This window comes from Enhydra lutris, unplaced genomic scaffold (assembly GCF_002288905.1).
Source record: "Enhydra lutris kenyoni isolate GAN:26980312 unplaced genomic scaffold, ASM228890v2 scaffoldscaffold3, whole genome shotgun sequence".
In the NCBI taxonomy this organism is placed as follows: Eukaryota; Metazoa; Chordata; class Mammalia; order Carnivora; family Mustelidae; genus Enhydra; species Enhydra lutris.
Window position 1 is genome coordinate 24,207,414 of NW_019154087.1, and position 27,075 is coordinate 24,234,488.

At 37.0% G+C, this 27,075-nt stretch overlaps 1 protein-coding gene across 2 annotated transcripts in view; it reads right to left on the minus strand.

Moving 5' to 3' along the window:
* LOC111157521 (aminoacyl tRNA synthetase complex interacting multifunctional protein 1) overlaps positions 1 to 27,075 on the minus strand; it is a 100,009-nt gene that overhangs the window by 53,213 nt on the left and 19,721 nt on the right. Inside the window, exons 6-7 of one of the 2 annotated variants that reach the window (XM_022519003.1) lie at positions 20,793 to 20,961; positions 5,841 to 6,113 (exon numbers count right to left, since the gene is read on the minus strand). In XM_022519003.1, the coding sequence (XP_022374711.1) occupies positions 5,947 to 6,113; positions 20,793 to 20,961 (336 nt within the window). In that variant the 3' untranslated portion in view covers positions 5,841 to 5,946. Of the gene's footprint in view, positions 1 to 5,840; positions 6,114 to 20,792; positions 20,962 to 27,075 lie in introns of those variants that run through there. The other variant, XM_022519011.1, reaches the window with a different exon arrangement.

Sequence of the window (27,075 nt, forward strand, 5' to 3'; positions counted from 1 at the left end):
ATATTTTTAAAGGTACAACATAAAATTTCCCTGGAAAGCTGAGGTGTACTCATGTTCCTTTAACGCTCCTGTTAAACTCAGAGTGAAGTGCTTCCCCACTGACCAAGAACTTAAAAACAGAATTGCTTCTATTTATATTAAACTAAAACACAACAGTGAGAAATACTGTCTTCCTAGTCTAAGAAAATTATAAAACTAAGAGTCCCTGGGTGTCTCAGCCAGCTAAGTATCTGCCTTCACCTCAGGTTGTGATTCCAGGGTCCTGGGATAGAGCCCCATGTCAGGCTCCCTGCTCAGCAGGAAGTCTGCTTCTCCCTCTGCCCCTCCCCCAGCTCATGCTCTCTCCCTCCCTCTAATAAATAAATAAAATCTTAAAAAAAATTGCAAAACTATTTAAAGCTATCATTAATACTAAACCAGTCAAAGGGCATCGATAAACAGGGATGGTCAGGATCTAAATATTTAAACAACAGATTTCAGTGGGAGGGCATGGATAAGAGAGAAAATTTTGGTAATGCAATGAAAAACATCTTCAGCAAGGGATGAAATACTACATCTGGTACAGAGGGACAATGAGGTCCTGAAAAAGAGGACCACAGCCTCCCGGTGCTTCATATACACTATGTAATGTTCTGAACAAGAGTTCAACTTCTCAGGAAATCCCAAGAACACTAGTTTCTGGAAAAGGAGCAACCCTACCATAAACTGGTATCAAAATATGTATTATATTCTAGGAATTGTTTTAAGTACTCTGTGGCTACTAACTCCCACAATCTTCATAACTCTGAGATAAGTATTTTATTATACCCATCTTAAATGAGGGGAGTAAAGTATAAAAAGGCTAAGGAGTTGCCCAAGCTTATACACACATTTAACTTGTAGAGCCAGGAATCAAAACTAGGTAATTTGGCTTCAAAACCAATACTAAGCTCTATGGATATCTTAGCATCTCTGACAGCCATCTACAAATGCAGGTTTCTGAACCTGCAAAGGCAAGGCAAACAAAGATTCTGGGACCCGGTTAAAGTTACTAATGTTGCTCTTCAGGGCCCTATCTACACCCTTTACCTTGCTGACATGCTATTAAACGTTCACAAGTTACTTTGAATATTTTGTAATTAATCTAAATAGGAACTTACATATTTTTAAAAAGGATCCAACAGCACATTAAAAAGATTATCCACCATGACCAGGTGGGATTCATTCCTGGGCTACAAGGATGGTTCAACATTCGCAAATCAATCAATGTGATAGAACAAATTAATATGAGAAGAGAGAAGAACCACATGGTCCTCTCAATTGATGCAGAAAAAGCATTTGACAAAATCCAGCATCCATTCCTGATTTAAACGCTTCAAAGTATAGGGATAGAGGGAATATTCCTGAACTTCATAAAATCTATCTATGAAAGACCCACAGCAAATATCATCCTCAATGGGAAAAAGCTTGCAGCCTTCCCGTTGAGATCAGGAACATGACAAGGATGCCCACTCTCATCACTCTTGTTCAACATAGTATTATAGAAGTCCTAGCAACAGCAATCAGACAACAAAGAGAAATAAAAGGTATCCAAATTGGCAATGAAGAAGTCAAACTCTCTCTCTTCACAGATGACATGATTCTTTATACGGAAAACCCAAAAGACTCCACCCCCAAACTACTAGAACTCATACAGCAATTCAGTAACGTGGCAGGATACAAAGTCAATGTAAGATCAGTGGCTTTCTTATACACTAACAATGAAAATACAGAAAGGGAAATTAGAGAATCGATTCCATTTACTATAGCACCAAGAACCATAAGATACCTGGGAATAAACCTAACCAAAGAGGTAAAGGATCTGTACTCGAGGAACTACAGAACACTCATGAAAGAAATTGAAGAAGACACAAAAAGATGGAAGACCATTCCATGCTCTTGGATCGGAAGAATACACATTGTTAAAATGTCTATACTGCCTAGAGCAATCTATACTTTTAATGCCATTCCGATCAAAATTCCACTGGTATTTTTCAAAGAGCTGGAGCAAATAATCCAGAAATTTGTATGGAACCAGGAGAGACCCCGAATCGCTAAGGAAATGTTGAAAAACAAAAATAAAACTGGGGGCATCACGTTACCTGATTTCAAGCTTTACTACAAAGCTGTGATCACCAAGACAGCATGGTACTGGCATAAAAACAGACACATAGACCAGTGGAACAGAGTAGAGAGCCCAGATATGGACCCTCAACTCTATGGTCAAATAATCTTCGACAAAACAGGAAAAAATATACAGTGGAAAAAAAGACAGTCTCTTCAATAAATGGTGCTGTGAAAACTGCACAGCTATATGCAGAAGAATGAAACTCGACCATTCTCTTACACCGTACACAAAGATAAACTCAAAATGGATAAAAGACCTCAACGTGAGACAGGAATCGATCAGAATCCTAGAGGAGAACATAGGCAGTAATCTCTTTGATATCAGCCACAGCAACTTCTTTCAAGGTATGTCTCCAAAGGCAAAGGAAACAAAAGCCAAAATAAACTTTTGGGACTTCATCAAAATCAAAAGCTTCTGCACAGCAAAGGAAACAGTCAAGAAAACAAAGAGGCAACCCACAGAATGGGAGAAGATATTTGCAAATGACAGTACAGACAAAAGGTTGATATCCAGGATTTATAAAGAACTCCTCAAACTCAACACACACGAAACAGATAATCATTTAAAAAAATGGGCAGAAAATATGAACAGACACTTCTCCAATGAAGACGTACAAATGGCTATCAGACACTTGAAAAAATGTTCCATCATCACTAGCCATCAGGGAGATTCAAATTAAAACCACATTGAGATATCACCTTACACCAGTTAGAATGGCCAAAATTAGCAAGACAGGAAACAACATGTGTTGGAGGGGATGTGGAGAAAGGGGAACCCTCTTACACTGTTGGTGGAAATGCAAGTTGGTGCAGCCACTTTGGAGAACAGTGTGGAGATTCCTCAAGAAATTAAAAATAGAGCTTCCCTATGACGCTGCCATTGCACTACTGGGTATTTACCCCAAAGATACAGATGTAGTGAAAAGAAGGGCCATCTGTACCCCAATGTTTATAGCAGCAATGGCCACGGTTGCCAAACTGTGGAAAGAACCAAGATGCCCTTCAACGGACGAATGGATAAGGAAGATGTGGTCCATATACACTATGGAGTATTGTGCCTCCATCAGAAAGGATGAATACCCAACTTTCGTAGCAACATGGACGGGACTGCAAGAGATTATGCTGAGTGAAATAAGTCAAGCAGAGAGAGTCAATTATCATATGGTTTCACTTATTTGTGGAGCATAACAAATAGCATGGAGGACAAGGGGAGATGGAGAGGAGAAGGGAGTTGAGGGAAATTGGAAGGGGAGGTGAACCATGAGAGACTATGGACTCTGAAAAACAATCTGAGGGGTTTGAAGCGGATGGGGGTGGGAGGTTGGGGGAACCAGGTGGTGGGTATTAGAGAGGGCACAGATTGCATGGAGCACTGGGTGTGGTGCAAAAACAAGGAATACTTTTATGCTGAAAAAAAAATCTGCACAGAAAAAAATATTATAAAATGAATAATCCATGTGGGGGTCAATTCCATGTGCTTGATAATGGCATGCCATTTATCAGTGGGTAATTCCTTACCTTCTGTGTTTTCTTCTGAATAAATTGCAAGTCATAAAAAAAAAAAAAAGCAACAACGAAGTATCTGTTTGGCAGGCACTTAATGTTCTTGTATCCATACAGTTCTTAATGTTCTTGGTAAAAGCAAAGCACGGGAAAAAATTTTCAATTTTATGTTAAAATCAACATGTCCTGAAAATGAGTCATCTCAAAAGAATAATATACATGGAATTTCTAAATATAAGAAAAATCAGTACTCCCAACATTCACTGTAAGATAGTACACCAACCTTGCATAAGAAAGCATCTTGGGGGAGGGTCAACTTTTTTTCCCTCCTGGTTATTTCACACAACATAAACAGAGGTCAAGAGGCACCGTTTAGACCATGACCTAACATCATCTTCTACTGTTGAAACCTTAAAGGGCTGAATACCAGTCAAAGCCAAAAGGTTTATGTCTAGTTCATGAACAATGCCATTTTTGTTGTTAATCCCGTAAGAGCCCTCTCATCCCAGCAATACAAATCAAACAACTATTTTTCTATAAAAACAATGACTAATAATGGGCCTGTATTGATAACTTGGTTAATTCTTTATGTAACTTTAAAAATTGGGAACTGGGCGCCTGGGCAGCTCAATCAGTTAAGCATCTGCCTTCAGCTCAGGTCATGATCCCAGGGTCCTGGGATGGAGCCCTACAAAGGGCTCCGTGCTCAGCAGGGAAGTCTGCTTCTCTCTCTACCCTGCCCCCTGCTCATGATCTCTCTCTCTCTCTCAAATTAAAATAAATAAATAAATAAATAAATAAAAATTGGGAATAAGTATTTCAACTATCTAAGTAGTTGACACATTCTTTAATTTGTATTAAATAAATTTAATATAATTGGGAAAATTGGAAAATACAGAATCACAAGACTTTGTCATAGTCTTATTTCCAAAAGAATAATATATCCTGAGTATAAAATAACTTCTGACGTTCATTTGTCTTTAGTTGTCAACAGTTATTATTGATGCTGTTAATAGTTACTTTTTGAGAAAGACAACAAAACTGGCCTACCAGAATTTCATGGACTTCAATAAATGAAATTTAATTAGACCTTTTAGAATCTGGCATTCAGGGTTGTTTTAAATTTTTTTGTTTTGCCTCTCCATCAGAGGCTATGAACAGCTAAAATACTGTATAATTTTTCTTTTAAACAGTATCTTTTCAGCAGCCCAAATCATCAGTCATCATCTCAAGGCTGGTGAACTTGAAAGCTCCTAATTCTAAGTCAATTTTCACTGTTCCTACAATATCTGTTACGATGAGTGAAAAACAGTCATTTGACACCTTAATATAGATGTATGTTAACTTTGATAACAATTTCTTAATATACTGACAGTATGATAGTACATGAAAAATGGAAATATATCGATCTTAAATGCTCTTCTAAAAGAAATAACCTACAAATACTCTTTAATTAGGTAGCCAGTAAACTGTATAGTAGCTTATAAACCAGCTAGGTAGCCAGTTTATAATAACCTAGAATTTAAAAAGTAGATTATTGCTTTTACATCAACTTACTGGAAACTGCACTGGCAACACTTTGCCATATATTTACTCTTTATAGTTAGTTGACATTTATTACTAATTATTTTGCCACATGGAAAGAAAAAGTTCAGTACACAGTTAAAAATCTCATTCTTTTTTAAAAAGTCACCTTAAGTATACCTGTCTGATTACTTAGGTAAGCAATAGCAATAATGTTCAAATGCCATGTCTCTGAGCTTTTATGATATCTGGCTTTCTAGAATCAACAGTTGGTCCTTTTCAGTATTATTACGATATGACCAGTTAATAAGTTTGATGAAAATTGTAACTTGTTATTTCTAAAGAGAAGACGTTTATAATACAGATATACAATATACTAAAAATCCAAAAGCTTAAAATTTCATGTACCATGTGCCTATAAATAGGAAACTGAATGTTCATCTAGTTCAAGTTATCTAAATGTATCAAGAAAAACAATCTGATAACCAACATCCCTGCAAAAAAATATATCCTCACAAAACATAGGTGATTTCCTTCCTACATTATAAGGGAGCAAAAACCGTAAGTAAAATTGTAGGTTTCTTTAACCAATTAAAAACAACATAGACCAGTAAAAGACTGGTCAAGTCTACAAGAGAAATAATACACAAAAAAGCCAGTTATATTTTAGGTACAAGTATTTCTTTTTATTGTTATATTATAGTGACAAATGTATTTCTTTTTATTGTTATTAAAGTTTTCACCAATGTAGTTCAGTAAATGAAGCATTTAATTTTATTTTATTCCACTGTTGGTCATAGTTTGAGCCCTGCACACTCCCTTCCCTTTCACCTCAAACGGAGCTCCTTTGTATGTAGCCACACATTCATCATTAGTAAAGAGATCAGGCTGGATCTGCTCCCAAATCTTCTTCTTGGGATTCAGCTCCTTGTCAGGCTCTCCTATTGGGGGGGGGAAAAAGTTACATAGCTAACATATTAAATAAATTATCTATAGAGATTTCTGTTGAATTGTCTAGGCAACACTTTCTGATCTTTAAACCTGATCAGAATTTTAACACTTACTTATTAACACTTATTTTTATTATGTCATCAGCAGTTTATATTATTGATTGAGAAAATAAAATAATTTGTCATTTCCTAACATGGCTTCTCCTTTGACATGTTTAATTATGTTTAATGGACACCCTTGCAGTTTAAGATGACTTTTTAAAATAAAATTCTCTCCTAATGATGGCTTGAGCCCCACTAATGGGAGGATCAACACAACCTGTAGGATATTGTTTTGAGTTGATTTTCTCTATTGTAATTTTGTTTATTAGGGGACATAATGCATGGAGCACTGGGTGTAGTACATAAACAATGAATTCTGGAACACTGAAAATAAATTTAAAAAAATAAATAAAAATAAAAATAAATTTTTTGTTTGTTTCACTGTAAAGATGATGCTCAGCTTAAAACATTAAATTGTACACGTTCCTTTGTTAAAACAAAACTAAATATGGACACACACACACATTTTGTCATTTCTGTACAAATGTGAAAGATTATTTTTTACTCTTATAATAAATATTTCTACAGGTAATACAGCTAAGAGAATTTATTCCCCAAATTATTAAAACAAAAATATAAGATACTCATTTTGTCACTATATAGACAGAAAAACTGAAAAGATGAGAGCATAATTTGATGTGTTTTATTTTTACATGTGGCACAAACAGCTTATGCTTTACTCTGTTTCAATGTACAAAATAAACAAAGAGATTGCTGCTACAGTGCTTAAAGATTTCTTACTGATACTACAGAATGAATTAAATATTGAGATTATCTAGCTAAATATAATAACTATTTTGGGTTTCATCTGCTGCCCATTCCATTTGACGAGATGCAAAGAGATAAAAAGTTTAGTAAGGAGACAAGTACAAGCATTTGCTAAGCACAAGAAATACATACTGTTGCAAACAATGCACACAATACTCTGATTTTAAATATAAAGAAATGGTGTTCAGAGAAGATAAATTGCTCAAAGCTACATGATCAACAAATTATAATTTGACACCAAAACCTGTGTTCTGCTAGTACAGCATCTTGCCTCCTGATAAACTATTCTTTAGAAAAGAAATAACATTCTCACATGTGGATAATAACACATCCTCTCTCTTTATCATAAACCACACTAAAAGTTTATCATCAACAAAAGACAAATATATTGTAAAATGCATCTGGTCTACTTAGGGGCACCAATATACCAAACAATCCCTCTATTTAATGACTGATAAGAAAGCAGAAATGAAAGTTTAATAAAACATCATTTTAGTAGCTGGGGATGTTCAATAACACTTGGAATAAAGAATCAATTCAGGATGCCTGGGCGGCTCAGTCAGTTAAGCAGCTGCCTTCGGCTTGGATCATGATCCCAGGGTCCTGGGATGGAGCCCCACATCGGGCTCCCTGCTCAGCGGAGAGCCTGCTTCTCCCTCTTCCTCTGCCTGCCACTGTGCCTACTTGTGCTCTCTCTCTCTCTCTCTGGCAAATAAATAAAATCTTAAAAAAAAAAAAAAAGAAAAGAAAAGAAAAAGAATCAGTTCAAGAAACAGTGAAGAAAAACAACAAATCTCTTAAGCACTAGTGTGAAATAAAAACTGCTTTCCTGAAGGTAATAAAAAGTTTTTCTGAAGTCTAATTCAGTAATGATAGAAATAGAAATTTAGATCTTTTCTAAAGTGAATACCAACTTCAAATCTTCTGCAATTACTTTAAAAAGAATCTTTTAACATTACTGAACTAATTATATTTTATATTCTGATTATATCTCATTACCTACACTAGTTTTTATTCTCCACTCATACAACAGGAACAACAAAACTGAGGAAATTGGTTGGCCGTAGTGATTTTGTTCTTTATTAGCTCTTCAGAAACTGCCATAAAACTGGCAAGAACACACAAAACTGTCCTCTAGTATGCAGGTTTTCAGAGATGACAGAATAGTTAGTTAAATGATGTATCTATTCCAGAAGAACATGCAGTGAAACTAAAACTGAAAGATTAGCATAAAAGATAAGGATTTCTCTTATTCTTTTAGGAGCATTTGATTGGACAACAGAGAACTAATTAATAAACAATAGGAAAAAATATCAATATATAAAGTATCTGCAAGAGTTTTATTTTTTGTTTCTAAACTATTCCTTAGTCTACAAACATAATCCTACTTTGCTTATACACAGAGCATGTGGGGAAGTGGGCATTCCAGAATTCTAGAAAGCTGAAGTCAGACATATTATTCAGGGAGACTGGAGTACTAACTTTGAATTCCCCTAGCCCACCCAAAAAATAATAATGAATTAATTTAAGAAGCAGAGCATCCCATATTTGTGTGAAAGCTTCTTATCAAGAGTATAGATTGTGTGAGTTCTTACTAAATGCAGACATAAAACTGTAATGCAGCACAAAACTAAACTTCTCAGATCTAGGAAGATATTGACATGTATACAAAATATTCATAATACATAGCACATAGTGCTTACTATGCCATCAGTACACTAAGTGCTTTACATATATTTACTCACTCAATCCTCTCAGTACGCTACATAAATACTATTAATTACCCCCATTTTACAGAGGAGGAAATTGAGGTACAAAGGTTACAGCTAAGAACTTAAAATATGAGGCAGGTAGCTAAGTGTTGCAAAAGTTAAACCTCACAAAACCCACACAATATAGATACCATTAAAAACTCCTTCTTATAGATAAAAAAGATGAGCCTCACAAAGGTTCCCAGGTCACCCAGCACTGCAGAGTCAAGATCTAAAGCTTTAAGTTCTTAAAAGACTAATAACTTTCTAGGAACAAATACTTGAACTAAATCTAACTAGAAACTAAGAGAAACCTCTAAAGCATGGCTGTTACTTTCAACACACCAGACTCAATACCTGAACACTCCGAATGTAGCTGTGAGACTTTAATCAATAAATGAAACGTGATTCAGACAAATAAAATTTTGAGATTATAACTAAAACCTGTCACATTATAACTGAATATAAATTAGAGTTGAAAAGTCTTAAATGCAGTGTAAACTTTCTGGCTTACTCAAAATGTTTCTCAATAATATATTATTTGGTAGCGTATAAAGCTAGTTTGAAATACAAGTTTTTAAATCACCTGCCATGAAAAACATACCTAATATTTTAAATAACTGTTTTTTAATAAACTATATTGTCCACAGAAGTCTTTTTCATCATTCCTGTGTATTATGTCCTTCTAATTTTATTTTCTTTTTTATCTTTTTGACATGGCTATCCAAAGAAGTTCAATGATATCAACAAAAGTTCTTAAACCTAAAAACTGCAGAGCCTCTGAAATTGCTAAACGCATGCCAATAATCACCATTTGAAAATGGTTACACATAATGTAATAGAACTAATCCTTAAGAGACTATTTTAGGCCAACTCACTGTAAACAAAGCATACAGGGAACAGGAAATAGTTCAGAAAGGAGTTTGTACAGATGTAAAATGCTGTGACCACCTTCTCAGAATTTAAAACCTATAAAAAGCAATAAATGCAAATTCCAAAGTCCCAGTTATTCACAAGTCTGGAATAAGAACAAGAAACTTCATTTTAATTAGGCTACTCTTTTACACAGGATGCTCACTGATTATCAGCTTCTCTTTGATATCTGCCATGCCCATAAAAAGCATAGCACTAGAGGAGGAGTCAAGATGGCGGAGAAGTAGCAGGCTGAGACTACTTCAGGTAGCGGGAGATCAGCTAGATAGCTTATCTAAAGATTGCAAACACCTACAAATCCAACGGGAGATCGAAGAGAAGAAGAACAGCAACTCTAGAAACAGAAACTCAACCACTTTCTGAAAGGTAGGACGGGCGGAAACGTGAATCCAAAGCGACGGGAAGATAGACCGCGGGGGGAGGGGCCGGCTCCCGGCAAGCGGCGGAGCAACGGAGCACAAAATCGGGACTTTTAAAAGTCTGTTCCGCTGAGGGACATCACTCCAGAGGCTTAATCGGGGTGAAGCCCACGCAGGGTCAGCGTGGCCTCAGGTCCTGCAGGGTCACAGAAGGATCAGGGGTGTCTGAGTGTCACAGAGCTTACAGGTATTAGAACTGGGAAGCCGGCTACAGAGACAGAGCCGAGGAGTAAGCTCTAAGCTCGGGGTTACCTTGAACCGGTCGCAGGCTCGGTCAGCTCGGAGCGCGGCCAGAGGCAGGGTGAAGGGAGTAAATTGGCGCTGTTCTCTGAGGGCGCACTGAGGAGTGGGGCCCTGGGCTCTCGGCTCCTCCGGGCCGGAGACCGGGAGGCCGCCATCTTCATTCCCGCCCTCCGGAACTCTACAGAAAGCGCTCAGGGAACAAAAGCTCCTGAAAGCAAACCCGAGCGGATTACTCAGCCCGGCCCCTGGTAAGGGCGGTGCAACTCCGCCCGGGGCAAAGACACTCGAGAATCACTACAACAGGCCCCTCCCCGAGAAGATCAACAAGAAGCCCAGCCAGGACCAAGTTCACCTACCAAGGAGTACAGTTTCAATACCAAGGAGAGCAGCGTAATTCCAAAGGAGGAGAAAGCAAAGCACAGAACTCATGGCTTTCTCCCAATGATTCTTTAGCCTTGCAGTTAATTTAATTTTTTTTCTTTTTTTTTTTTCAATTTATTTTTCTAATTCTGCTAAATTTTTTTAACTTTTACCCTTTTCTTTTTTAACGTTTTTTAACTAGTTTATCTAATATATATATATATTTTTTCCTTTTTATATTTATTTCTTTATTGGTTTTCTTTTTTTAATTGTATCTTTCTTTCTTTTTTTTTTTTTTCTTCTTTCTGAACCTTTTTTTATCCCCTTTATCCCCCTCACGATTTGGGATCTCTTCTGATTTAGCTAAAGCATATTTTCCTGGGGTTGTTGCCACCCTTTTAGTATTTTACTTGCTCCTTCATCTGCTCTTATCTGGACAAAATGACAAGGCGGAAAAATTCACCACAAAAAAAAGAACAAAAGGCAGTACCAAAGGCTAGGGACCTAATCAATACAGACATTGGTAATATGTCAGATCTAGAGTTCAGAATGACGATTCTCAAGGTTCTAGCCGGGCTCGAAAAAGGCATGGAAGATATTAGAGAAACCCTCTCCGGAGAGATAAAAGCCCTTTCTAGAGAAATAAAAGAACTAAAATCTAACCAAGTTGAAATCAAAAAAGCTATTAATGAGGTGCAATCAAAAATGGAGGCTCTCACTGCTAGGATAAATGAGGCAGAAGAAAGAATTAGCGATATAGAAGACCAAATGACGGAGAATAAAGAAGCTGAGCAAAAGAGGGACAAACAGCTACTGGACCATGAGGGGAGAATTCGAGAGATAAGTGACACCATAAGACAAAACAACATTAGAATAATTGGGATTCCAGAAGAAGAGGAAACAGAGAGGGGAGCAGAAGGTATATTGGAGAGAATTATTGGAGAGAATTTCCCCAATATGGCAAAGGGAACAAGCATCAAAATCCAGGAGATTCAGAGAACCCCCCTCAAAATCAATAAGAATAGGTCCACACCCCATCACCTAATAGTAAAATTTACAAGTCTTAGTGACAAAGAGAAGATCCTGAAAGCACCCCGGGAAAAGAAGTCTGTAACATACAATGGTAAAAATATTAGATTGGCAGCAGACTTATCCACAGAGACCTGGCAGGCCAGAAAGAGCTGGCATGATATATTCAGAGTACTAAACGAGAAAAACATGCAGCCAAGAATACTATATCCAGCTAGGCTATCATTGAAAATAGAAGGAGAGATTAAAAGCTTCCAGGACAAACAAAAACTGAAAGAATTTGCAAATACCAAACCAGCTCTACAGGAAATATTGAAAGGGGTCCTCTAAGCAAAGAGAGACCCTAAAAGTAGTAGATCAGAAAGGAACAGACATAATATACAATAACAGTCACCTTACAGGCAATACAATGGCACTAAATTCATATCTCTCAATACTTACCCTGAATGTTAATGGGCTAAATGCCCCAATCAAAAGACACAGGGTATCAGAATGGATAAAAAAACAAAACCCATCTATATGTTGCCTACAAGAAACTCATCTTAAACCTGAAGACACCTCCAGATTTAAAGTGAGGGGGTGGAAAAGAATTTACCATGCTAATGGACATCAGAAAAAAGCAGGAGTGGCAATCCTTATATCAGATCAATTAGATTTTAAGCCAAAGACTATAATAAGAGATGAGGAAGGACACTATATCATACTCAAAGGAACTGTCCAACAAGAAGATCTAACAATTTTAAATATCTATGCCCCTAACGTGGGAGCAGCCAACTATATAAACCAATTAATAACAAAATCAAAGAAGCACATCGACAATAATACAATAATCGTAGGGGACTTTAACACTCCCCTCACTGAAATGGACAGATCATCCAAGCAAAAGATCAACAAGGAAATCAAGGCTTTAAATGACACACTGGACCAGATGGACATCAAAGATATATTCAGAACATTTCATCCCAAAGCAACAGAATACACATTCTTCTCTAGTGCACATGGAACATTCTCCAGAATAGATCATATTCTCGGTCCTAAATCAGGTCTCAACCGTTATCAAAAGATTGGAATCATTCCCTGCATATTTTCAGACCACAATGCTCTGAAGCTAGAACTCAATCACAAGAGGAAATTTGGAAAGAACCCAAATACAGGGAGACTAAACAGCATGCTTCTAAAGAATGAATGGGTCAACCAGGAAATTAAAGAAGAGTTGAAAAAATTCATGGAAACAAATGATAATGAAAACACAACGGTTCAAAATCTGTGGGACACGACAAAGGCAGTCCTGAGAGGAAAATATATAGCGGTACAAGCCTTTCTCAAGAAACAAGAAAGGTCTCAGGTACACAACCTAACCCTACACCTAAAAGAGCTAGAGAAAGAACAAGAAAGAAACCCTAAACCCAGCAGGAGAAGAGAAATCCTAAAGATCAGAGCAGAAATCAATGAAATAGAAACCAAAAAAACAATAGAACAAATCAACGAAACTAGGAGCTGGTTCTTTGAAAGAATTAATAAGATCGATAAACCCCTGGCCAGACTTATCAAAAAGAAAAGAGAAAGGACCCAAATAAATAAAATCATGAATGAAAGAGGAGAGATCACAACGAACACCAAAGAAATACAGACAATTATAAGAACATACTATGAGCAACTCTACGCCAACAAATTTGACAATCTGGAAGAAATGGAAGCATTCCTAGAGACCTATAAACTACCACAACTGAACCAGGAAGAAATAGAAAGCCTGAACAGACCCATAACCAGTAAGGAGATTGAAACAGTCATCAAAAATCTCCAAACAAACAAAAGCCCAGGGCCAGATGGCTTCCCAGGGGAATTCTACCAAACATTTAAAGAAGAACTAATTCCTATTCTCCTGAAACTGTTCCAAAAAATAGAAATGGAAGGAAAACTTCCAAACTCATTTTATGAGGCCAGCATCACCTTGATCCCAAAACCAGACAAGGATCCCATCAAAAGAGAGAACTACAGACCAATATCCTTGATGAACACAGATGCAAAAATTCTCGCCAAAATACTAGCCAATAGGATTCAACAGTACATTAAAAGGATTATTCACCACGACCAAGTGGGATTTATTCCAGGGCTGCAAGGTTGGTTCAACATCCGCAAATCAATCAATGTGATACAACACATTAATAAAAGAAAGAACAAGAACCATATGATACTCTCCATAGATGCTGAAAAAGCATTTGACAAAGTACAGCATCCCTTCCTGATCAAAACTCTTCAAAGTGTAGGGATAGAGGGCACATACCTCAATATTATCAAAGCCATCTATGAAAAACCCACCGCAAATATCATTCTCAATGGAGAAAGACTGAAAGCTTTTCCGCTAAGGTCAGGAACACGGCAGGGATGTCCGTTATCACCACTGCTATTCAACATAGTACTAGAAGTCCTAGCCTCAGCAATCAGACAACAAAAGGAAATTAAAGGCATTCAAATTGGCAAAGAAGAAGTCAAACTATCACTCTTCGCAGATATGATACTATATGTGGAAAACCCAAAAGACTCCACTCCAAAACTGCTAGAACTTGTACAGGAATTCAGTAAAGTGTCAGGATATAAAATCAATGCACAGAAATCAGTTGCATTTCTCTACACCAACAACAAGACAGAAGAAAGAGAAATTAAGGAGTCCATCCCATTTACAATTGCACCCAAAACTATAAGATACCTAGGAATAAATCTAACCAAAGAGACTAAGAATCTATACACAGAAAACTATAAAGTACTCATGAAAGAAATTGAGGAAGACACAAAGAAATGGAAAAATGTTCCATGCTCCTGGATTGGAAGAATAAATATTGTGAAAATGTCTATGCTACCTAAAGCAATCTACACATTTAATGCAATTCCTATCAAAGTACCATCCATTTTTTTCAAAGAAATGGAACAAATAATCCTAAAATTTATATGGAACCAGAAAAGACCTCGAATAGCCAAAGCAATATTGAAAAAGAAAGCCAAAGTTGGTGGCATCACGATTCCGGACTTCAATCTCTATTACAAAGCTGTCATCATCAAGACAGCATGGTACTGGCACAAAAACAGACACATAGATCAATGGAACAGAATAGAGAGCCCAGAAATAGACCCTCAACTCTATGGTCAACTAATCTTCGACAAAGCAGGAAATATCCAATGGAAAAAAGACAGCCTCTTCAACAAATGGTGTTGGGAAAATTGGACAGCCACATGCAGAAAAATGAAATTGGATCATTTCCTTACACCACACAGGAAAATAGACTCAAAATGGATGAAGGACCTCAATGTGAGAAAGGAATCCATCAAAATCCTTGAGGAGAACACAGGCAGCAACCTCTTCGACCTCAGCCGCAGCAACATCTTCCTAGGAACATCGCCAAAGGCAAGGGAAGCAAGGGCAAAAATGAACTATTGGGATTTCATCAAGATCAAAAGCTTTTGCACAGCAAAGGAAACAGTTAACAAAACCAAAAGACAACTGACAGAATGGGAGAAGATATTTGCAAATGACATATCGGATAAAGGGCTAGTGTCCAAAATCTATAAAGAACTTAGCAAACTCAACACCCAAAGAACAAATAATCCAATCAAGAAATGGGCAGAGGACATGAACAGACATTTCTGCAAAGAAGACATCCAGATGGCCAACAGACACATGAAAAAGTGCTCCACATCACTCGGCATCAGGGAAATACAAATCAAAACCACAATGAGATATCACCTCACACAAGTCAGAATGGCTAAAATTAACAAGTCAGGAAATGACAGATGCTGGCGAGGATGCGGAGAAAGGGGAACCCTCCTACACTGTTGGTGGGAATGCAAGCTGGTGCAACCACTCTGGAAAACACCATGGAGGTTCCTCAAAATGTTGAAAATAGAACTACCCTATGACCCAGCAATTGCACTGCTGGGTATTTACCCTAAAGATACAAACGTAGTGATCCGAAGGGGCACGTGCACCCGAATGTTTATAGCAGCAATGTCTACAATAGCCAAACTATGGAAAGAACCTAGATGTCCATCAACAGACGAATGGATAAAGAAGATGTGGTATATATACACAATGGAATACTATGCAGCCATCAAAAGAAATGAAATCTTGCCATTTGCGACGACGTGGATGGAACTAGAGGGTATCATGCTTAGCGAAGTAAGTCAATCGGAGAAAGACAACTATCATATGATCTCCCTGATATGAGGGAGAGGAGATGCAACATGGGGGGTTAAGGGGGTAGGAGAAGAGTAAATGAAACAAGATGGGATTGGGAGGGAGACCAACCATAAGTGACTCTTAATCTCACAAAACAAACTGAGGGTTAATGGGGGGAGGGGGGTTGGGGGGGTGGGATTATGGACATTGGGGAGGGTATGTGCTATGGTGAGTGCTGTGAAGTGTGTAAACCTGGTGATTCACAGACCTGTACCCCTGGGGATAAAAAGATATTATATGTTTATGAAAAATAAAATTAAAAAAAAAAAAGCATAGCACTAAATGAAGTATTTTATGTTTAACTGAGTTTTTGAGATATAATAATTTTAACTATTGCCAACTGTGGCACAAAAACTAAAGCATAACTTTGCAAATAAAAGTCAATTAATTTGGAGGGCCTGAGTGGCTCTGTCAGTTAAGCATCTAAACTTCCGATCAGGTCATGATCTCAGGGTCTCAGGATCTAGCCCTGTGGCAAGGCTCCTGCTTAGCGGGGAGTCTGCTTGTCCTTCTCCCTCCGCCACTCCCCACTACTTGTGCTCTTTTTCTCTCAAATAAATAAATAAAATCTAAAAGAAAAAAAGTGAATTAATTTTTTCAAAGCTAATCAATAGAGAAAAGTGATTTGGCGGTTCCAGGAATGATCCTAACAATAATGAAAGCAGATGCTCGGGCCTGTTCTCCACAAATACTTGGGGGCAGGGGTTGTTGCTTTTTCACATGTTTTAAAAGTAGATTTCTTTCTGTCTATTCATTAAGCAATTTACTGAGTTCCTACTCTATGCCAGGCAATTTTCCAGATGCTAGGAATATAGCAGTGAATAACCACCATCATAACAACAACAAAAAAAACCCCCAGAAATCTTGATTCCATGATGCTTACATTTCTGTGTGGGCCGACAATAAATAATGTATAGTATATTAGATGCTAATTGTTTTGAAAACAAAAACAAAAAGATAACATTTAAAAGATTTCAATAGGATGAGGAACCAAGTCATGTAGCTAATTGGGGAAAGAGCCAATAGCTCGATTGGAGTGATCACTGAAGATCTGTAGAGTACATGAGGTAAATGGAGATAATGGGAAGCCACTGTAAGAACTTGGGCTTGTACTCTGGGTCAAATAAAAAGCTTCTTAATAGTTCTGAGCAAAGGACTAATACAATCTGACTTACATCCATCTCCCTGCTGTCACTGAAAGTAGATGGAAGAAGGGCAAGGGAGATCATTTAAAAGGTTTTGACTTCCCAACCAAAGATGTTGGCACAAGGACCAAACTGGTAGTGGCGTAGATAAGAATGCTTTTAGATATTCTCAACAGGTACCATTACTAGGATTTGCTGAAGAAGATATTTGAGAAAATAAAAAGAAGTTGGGAAAAAGGAGTTCCTTGAGGTAAGATGGGAAATACTATGGGAAAAGGGAATTCTAGGGGAATGATGGGGATATCTCTTCTTCCTTGGTATATATTAATGAAAAAGTCTAGCAAGCAGCTAGGTAAAGAAAAGCAAGAAAAAGAAAAGCCAAGAAAACAGAAACATGGGAAGGAAAATAGATGAGGCCAAATGTGGGGGAAAAAAGATAAGAGGGCAAAGACCAAGGTCTGGAATACTTCAGTGCTAGGTCATGGAGGTGAGGAAGAATCAGCAAAGGAGATAAGAAGGGCAGCCAATGAAGGGACCACCAAGAGAATGTGGTGCCAGAAACCAAGTTACTTAAGAAAAAGACTAAAAACTAGCCATGAATATTTAGCTACAGAGATTAATTCATGATCTTGATCAGAACAGTTCTGGGAAAAGTGAGCAGAGAAACCTGACTGAAATGAGTTTGGAGAGAAGAATCAAATATAGACAAGTTTGAAAAATCAAATTTAGACAAATATATTTTTAATAATAAATGGATCAAAAAATTCAACATTCTTTTATATATCATATATGCTTTGTGATTAACCATTAATTACATTTATTAATAAGACAGTATCAATAAAAATAAGCATGATCTTGGAAGTTAAAAGTCTGAATACAAATTCTCATTTATTACTAGACAAAACAAGTGCCTTCTTAGCGCAGTAGGCAGCACGTCAGTCTCATATTACTAGACAAAACAGTGCACTGTCAAAAAGTGGCTATCACTGCCATTGTCTTCTAGCCATAGTATTATTTTCAAGCTATTTTTGCTTGGTGCTTTGGGACTATTTACCACATTTAAACACTAAAATGCATAGCTTCACGTATTGAAAACTTAAAAAGTACTGGGTGATGAGGGTTTCTAGTCATTGTTACAAAAGTATTATTTGGCATCTTCTAAACTCTATGTACTTTTTGGATTTGTAGTTGGAATAAACAGTTGTTAGGGTAAAGCCTTTTCAAGGCCAAATAGCACTTCAAAAGTTTGAGCCCCAACTACAAGTTCTATACCACACTTTATATAACATGAAATGTTAAGTCTCTAGACACTAAGCACATCAAGTGAACATCAAAATGTCCAGCAGACACCTTAAGCTCTAAAATGTAAAACAGATGCTGAAAAATAAAGCACTGATAAATCATGGCCCTCATTGGAAAAGAAAAAAACAACAGTGAAAGTAACGGCCTTTTGTGTTGTATTAACTGTTATTTCCTTTCAGATTTACTGCTACAGAAGCAACTGATGTGGATGCATAAGCAAGATGAGCATTAACAAACCTCATATCCTAAAATTTATCAACTACTTGATGTTATTTACCTTGGCTAAGCTATTATAAGTGATAAGAAAGTAACCTCATGGGCCATTTTTATTTTTTCATTTTATTTTATTCATTCATTTTATTTTTTCATTTTATTGTTTCTTTTCACTTTACAACTATTTTTCGTACCTTCTCCACAAATCCATGTGCTGAAGCACACAGGGAAACTATGAATTTGCACGAAATATCTGACTTTGGAACAATGTAAATATAAACACACAACGAGCCAAACAGATATAGATTAAAGAATATAGTGAGGAGAAGAAATCCATATGGGGCTATTAGCATCTCTAATGCTAAATCACTGCCCAAAGAATATCTTTCAATTTACTCATCAATAGCATTCAGATAAAGCTGATTCAATGGCTGAAGTATCACCTGTTAATTCTTTCTGATAAGGGAATGAAAACAGTCACAGAAATAAAAGAATATAAGCATTCATTAATGAAATAGTCTGTATTAATTCCCAGCAAGCAACAATCAACAAACAAAAATGCTACAGTATTAGAAATTCCGGCACATTTATTGTTTGATCCCTTCACTAAACTCTATATGACCTTAAGAAAGTAGCCAAGTTTTGTTACACCCCAAACTAAATCTGTAAAATAGTGGGTTAAAGTAGATTATTTCTTCCAGTTCTAAGCATGTAACTCTACAATTTACATCAGAAAATAAAACCTAAGGAAAACATACTAAATCTTAAGTGTTTAAATAGAAAGAAAGGCAAATGTTAACTTGGAAAGGTAAACAGAATTTCCATTTTAAAAAATGCATGCTGAATTTAAAAGAAAATGTTTACTTTTACTGTCATTCTATCCCAGTTTAGTGAGTAAGACTTCTCGATAGAATTTCAGGTTTGTCAGGTATACAAATGATGATTTACCCCCAAGTGTGAGGTTTGGAGAGGTCTTTTGATATTGTGGTAGCAGAGTGATAATCATATGCTCCTAGAACCAAAAGCCATTATGCTGCTTTAAGAAATGATTCTAAATGGGATTTCTCAAAATCTAGTTTAACAAGAAAGAGTCTTAGAGCACAGACCATTATGGTTTCCAATCTAGACAATCAAGACATCTACATCCATTCAAAGCCACAGATACTTGCTAAACAATCCCTGTATTTTTTAGATTAGTCTACTTTTGATTAGGAGGGGTGAGCAAATTTCAAGAAAATTAATCCCATGCTTTCATCCACATTTTCTTAGTCCAATGTTAAAATTCTTCATATCCTAATATTTTATCAAACACAATACAGTTAACATAGGATTAAAAAAGCAGGTCCATCTAATCATATCAGCCTTGCTATACTATTAAAACTCAGCTGTTTCTGTAAATCTATCTCCAAATCAATTCTGACTTTTAGATTTGATTCTCTGTGTTAGCCTATTTTGTTTCTACTTTTCCTATTACTCTAATCAAATGAACATCCTTTAAGTAAATGCAATCTTTTGATTTCTAACTATTTCCACCTCCTTTTATGAAGAAATAGTTATTCTGTATCTGATAAGTTCTTTTGCTTCAAAGATCTACTTGAAGAAACTTTTTCACACATTATGAAGCTTTATCTGTCTCAGAAGCATTTTACTGGAGAAAACAAGCAAAATGAAAAGTAACCTCCTTTGAGATGATTGCAATAAATACAAATCTTAATTCAGAGATTTTCCGCTATATCCTAAAGTAATAGCATATGCAAATACATTATTAGATGGACTTTGAGAATTACACATTTCTTCCCCATGTATGAACTTTTCTTCTGTTTTCCTGTGCTGCATTCTGAGATAATCTATAGCTTCAAAGATTCTGCAGCACATTAATCAGTTCTCTATCCATATCACACTCTTCTACTATATAAGTATTATTAACATTTTCTAAAGCAAACTCTCTCTAGTATTTTATGCAATGTGTGCATTCATGGGGAGGGTGATGGTTAGATGGCTGTGCTTAATGAGCCATCTCGAACCAATCTCAAGAAACTCAGTAATAAAATCTCAGTAATAACGGTCACTTAAGATAAAGCCTTGGAGTCATACACAAGATTGATTTTAAACTAAACATTAGAAGAAAACAATGGTTCCCAAACTGTTTTAAATAATGACTAATAAATACTTACCAGGAAAAGCACCAAACACAATTCTGTCTCCAGGAAGAGACCCATTAGGAGGTGCCAAGATTTCAACCTTCTCAGGTGAACTAGCACACATCACCATTGCTTGAGATATTACCCCCCTCATCTTTGCAGGTTTCAGGTTACAAAGTAAAATCACCATCCGATTTTGCATCTGTGAAACATAAACTGGTAATTAATGATATACAGGGATTTAGATTATCATACCTAGAATACATTAAGGTACATCTAATAGCTAAATGTAAAAATGTATATTTTTGTCAATGTATATTTGTCTCTGTGTCCAAAATCTTTTATTGTTATTAAGAAGTTGTACATAAACCCTGAAAAAAAATTCCACAAACTGACAGTACATTATAGTTGAAGGAGCAAAGGCAAGACTTTTCAGTTAAATAAGTTTTAGACGAAACAGATTTGGTTTTGAATTTAGCTGCCATGTACTAGCAATGAGATTATATAAAGTTGAATTGCTTTTCCTCACAAAATGAGGAAAATGATAGCAAATTTAAAAAGCCAAGTCTAGGATTATATTGTAATATGTATGTAAAGCATTTAGCTTATTGTTAGCATTAAAATAATGAAAAATCCTTACCTATTTCGTCATTTCCAATACTATGCAAGATCCATTTCTTAGTTTAAAAATTACTCTTGGGACTCTATCAGATAGATAGGTACGGAGTAGGAGGATCCCAACCTTACATAGTCCCATGGACACACCAATGAAATAACTACATCTATTACAATTAACTCTGAAATCGACCTCAAGACTGACAGCATAGATCATCCACAGCTAGAGAGAAGACAACATCGAAAAGGATAGGAGTGGAGACACAGTCAGGAATGCTGGCAAATAACCACAAACAGGAGGAATATCACAAACACAGGTGAGTCACTCACAGGGGGGTCAGATGGACCCAAACTGGGAAAATGAGTCTTCATAACCACTTGCTTTGAATATCAGCAGGACTTAACTCCAGAAGCTTTAAAAATAAACAGGGCTTAACTGGGAAAACCAAGGCATGTTGGTAAATAGAGTCTCCACACTAAAAAAGCCATCACTAGACACAGTGCAAAAGCAGCAGTTTGAAAAGTGCTTGAGGTATATGTGAAGGAGATTTACGGACTAATCTTAGGATGAGCTAGAGAGGCAGAGAGCTACAGGAAATATCTCTGGGAAAGAAAGAAGGGCTAGAGGGCGTCATTTTTCTTGCCCTCCATCTCCTTGATGGCCTGAGGCTTGCAGGAGCTGATGCTATCCCTCTCCATCTAACTTACCGACAGCCCATGCCCCCATCCCAGCATTCCCTGCAGCCAGATACCCCCAGTCTACCTGCATCTGTCTGCCCTTCCAAAACAGATTCTACTACTCTAACACCGAAGGCAGGCAAGTCATGTCATTCCAAAGTGACTACTGCCCTGGAAAGAAGGGGCAATAACCCTATACACCAGCATAACCACAATTCCTGCAAGAAGGCCTCTTTGTAGCCTGCTCAGAGAGCAAGCTTTACCCTTCATATTCCTGTAGCTGCTGCAGAGGCTAACTGCGGACAGTTAAGATGAGTGCTGGCCCACCAGTGAGCTCAGAAGCCCCTCAACAGCATTAAAAGTAAACCCTGCCCAGGGCAAGAACAGGCATGAAAGAAAGTTATTCTAGCCATAAGCATATTCTCAGCCAGAGCAATCTTGAAAAGAATAAAACTGGAGGTATAATCCCAGATTTCAAGATATATTACAAAGCTGTAGTAATCAAAACAGTGTGGTATTGGCACAAAAACAGACACATAAATCAATGGAATAAAATACAGAGTACAGAAAATCTACGACAAAGGAGGCAAGAATATATAATGGGGAAAGGAGTTTTTTTCAACATTTGGTGCTGGGAAAATTAAAAAAAAAAAAAAAAAAAAAAACTAGGCCACCTTCTTAAACCATACACAAAAATAAACTCAAATGGATTAGAGACCTAACTCTAAGACCTGAAACCAAAAAATTGGAGAGAACATAGGCAGTAACTTCTTTGAAACAGACCACAGAAACATTTTTCTTCGTAAGGCTCCTCAGGCAAGGGAAACAAAAGCAAAATTAAACTACAGGAACTACACCAAAATAAAAAGCTTTTGAACAACAAAGGAAACCATCATCAAAACAAAAAGGCAATCTACTGAATGGGAGAAGACATTTGCAAAGGATATTTCCCTTAAGGGATTAATATCCAAAATATATGAAGAACTTATACAATCTGACACCAAAAAAAACCCCCACAAACAATCCAATTAAAAATGGGCAGAGGGCCTGAGTAGATACCAAAGAAGAGATACAGATGGCCAAGAGATACATGAAAAACTACTCACATCACTATTCATCAGGGAAATGCAAATCAAAACCACAATGAGATATCACCTCACACCAAGCAGAACTGCTACTATCAAAAAGCCAAGAAATAGTGTTGGCAAGCATGTGGAGAAAAAAAGAACTCTCATTCAGTGTTGGTGGAAATATAAACCAGTGCAACCACTGTGAGAACCAGTATAGAGGTTCCTCAAAAAATTGAAAATAGAACTACCATACGATACAGTAATTCTCCCACTGGGTGTTTTACCCAAGGAAAATAAAAACCCTAATCAAAAACATATTGTGGAGGCCAAGAAAAACAAGGCTGTACCCACCTCAAGTCTAGCCCTGACATAAGTGCCGCCATCTTGATGTTCCAGATTATCACAAAATATTTCTTGGGTTCTGACCTACTCAGGTTAGCACTTTAAACAGTCCCTCTCTCCTTTAATGATTGATTTAAACTCCTGGACTGGAAAAGGTTTTTTTTTTTGTCAAATAGCAAAAACACTAACCATGTTTTGCTATATTCTCCCATATCTCCTCACCTGACTTCAACTCCTTCACTGTCATAACTTCCACAGATGATCCTTTCCACTTGGGAAGATCACCTGAGCAGACTCCCCTGGACTCAGCTGCCTCTGTCTTTCATAACTCCCCTACACATTCCCCAACTGACCAGTGTTGCCCGAGTAGGTAGGGACAACTCTACGCCCCTGTTCAGCAGGAAGAAGTTACAGAAGATGAGACCTTCCACCCTCAAAAACCTTAAAGATTTAAGGGTCAAGACTGTTCAGGGAGGAATGATGTGGGACACAGAGGCAGAAGAATAATTACCTGCTGACAAGTCCTTGAAACAGGCAGAGTGACCTCCACCTTAAGGCTTTCCTAAGGACAAAGGACAATCCTAGCCTGACCGACCCCCCACTCCAACAGGTCCAACCAGGATTCTGTAAGTTTACTTTAGTAATTCCTTTAGGAAACTTTATCTCTAAACCTCCAAGATAGTGTCAACAATCATTCCCAAGCATATGACCCACTGATATATAACTAAACGGTCTCACGAAAAGATTTTTATTACTAGTAATAAATAACCTTTCTCCCAACAATAGCTTAGCCCCTCAAGGTCCTGGAGACCTTGCTTCCAAAAATCCTTGGAGACTTACATCATTCATAATCCCCTTTGTCCTCACCCACCGCCAAGTCCACCCAGAGTTCTGCCTTTAAGAACTCTGACTGTAATCTGGTTCGGGGTCCAAGTCCCTACTCCGCTGTGTCAGGTATACTTGGGCCCAAGCTTAAGCTTGTCAAATAAACCCTCGTGTGACTGCATCAGTGTTGGCTCCTTGGTGGTCTCTCGGACACAAAAACTTGGGCATAATAATATATGCACCTTTGCATTTGCTGCAGGATTATCTATAATAGCCAAGATATGGAAGGAATCCCAGTACTCAGATAGATGAATGGATAGAGGGTGTGTGTGTGTGTGTGTGTGCACGCGTACGCACGTGTGTAATGTATATAATGTGGAATACAGGTATGATGGAATATTACTTGGTCACAAAAGAGAATGAAATCTCGCCATTTGAGACAACATGGATGGACCTAGAAGGTATTACACCAAGTGAAATATATCAGAGAAAGACAATCCCATATGATTCACTTACATGTAGGATCTAAAACACAAAAGAAATAAACAACAGACTCTTAAATACAGAGAACAAACGTTGTCAGAAGGGAATTAGATGGGAAGATGGGCAAAATAAGTGAAGGGGATTAAGAGGTGCAAGTTTCAGTTATAAAATCAGTCATCATGGAGATGAAGAGTACAGCATAGGGAATATAGTCAATATTTTAGTATCTTTGCATGGTGACTACACTTATTGTGAGCACTGAGTAATGCCAGAAATGCTAAAATCACTGAAACAACTATAAACCTGAAATTAATATAACATTGCAAGTCAAATATACCTCAACAACAAATATAAAAAAAATTATTGATCATTTAACTATTCAAACATTAAGTACACTGCAATTAACATTTAGGGCTATTTCTACAATTTGTTATAGAAGTGAACAGAAATTTCTTCGATCTTCAAAAGCTGAAGTGTCTTGATTTTTATCCCCAATTAGCAAAACTAAGGAACACAATTGTTCTATTCTTTCAATAGGCTTTAAATAAAACGGCATACAAGAGAACTATCACTGCAGGGAAGGAAAAAGGCACATTCTAAATAAAAGATTGTTTTATAAACAAATGTTATGGCAAATTTACCCCCAAATCCTATGATTTAAAATAATAATAATAATAATAATAGGCCTAAGACTCAAATTCAAGAAGCCCCCTTTTTGGATGTCTTCATGAATAAGATCTTCTTCATACAAATAATTTAAAAATGTCACTTTGGGAAAAAACAGTTAAAGCAAATATATATAAGAAAAAACAAAAGGGTTAGCTATATGCAATTGTTAGGGCATCAGATGATACCCATGGCCCTTACCTTAGAAAAATACACAAATCTACAGTGTAGTATGCAATCTGGGGGGGGGGGGGAGTGCTCCTGCTTTATAGAATGTTTAATACTACTGCCTTGATAGGTTAGATACAGATGTGTATGTAAATAGCTTTGCTTAAGGCTATGAATGACAGCTTTTGGAAGAGAAGAAACTGTCTGCAACTTATGGTAATAAAAAAGATGAAGACCAAAGGAGAAGAAGTTTTTCCAATTTGAGCTGGCTCAAGATCAATTGGTTCTTTTCTCCAGGGCTTCTTATGAGCCTAACTTCATAAGTAGTTATGAAGAAGTCCTGGGCCTACACAAGACTAATGTTAGCGGGGGGCGGGGGAAGCACACACAAATGAACCAAGTCTTTCTTTTTATATAGATAGAAACTTCTTCACTAATCTTATTTCCATTTTTCTCCCCTCAACAGAACAGCCAAATGATCCTACTAATAAATGAGGTAGACCACATTTCTCCTTAGCTTACCAGTTTTCCAATGGCTTTCAACACACTCAGAATAAAAGCCACTCTTTACAATGATCTATAAGATTCTATGTTATTTGGCATCCTATCCTTATTTCTGATTTCACATTGCATGACATTCCCCCTTATATACTCTGCTATAATGACACTGCTTCCTGCTGTTCTTTGAACATGCCAGGCAAGCATCTGACTTAGAACTGCCTGTAATATTCTTCTACCAGGGAGACAGAGGACTTTTCTTCATTTTCTTAGACCTTCACTTAAATATCACTTTCTTTATGATGCCTTCCCTACCACTTTATATAAAACAACATCATTATAACTCCAAAAACTCCTAGATTCTTTCTCTACTTTTCTTTTTAATAATTATCACTATTTAATATACTATATATTGTGATTTTCTGACTCCCACATAGGGTTGTGAGCTTCACAAAGGCAGGTTTTTTTTTTTTAAACAAATCTATCTATCAATCATTTTAATTCACTGTTCTTTTTTTTTTTTAAGATTTTATTTAATTTTTTGACAAAGAGAGATCACAAGTAGGCAGAGGCAGGCAGAGAGAGAGAGAGGGAAGCAGGCTCCCTGCTGAGCAGAGAGCCCAATGCGGGACTCTATCCCAGGATCCTGAGATCATGACCTGAGCTGAAGGCAGTGGCTTAACCCACTGAGCCACCCAGGCGCCCCTTAATTCACTGTTCTATCCCTTGTCTAGAACAGTGCCTGCAGTGTCCAAGAAATACCTGCATCTGAAAGTATGAATGAATGAATGAATGAATGTATGTAGGGATTTAGCCACATTCACAAAGCCAATAAGCAACAGAGCTGGCAATGAACAGAGAAGCACAACTATTTTACTGTTGAAGTCTACAGCCTTTGCAGTATCTCCAAAGCACCATGGGGCAGAAGAAAGAGACAGATAACTCAAATTACTGTAGATGTTCTGAAAGAC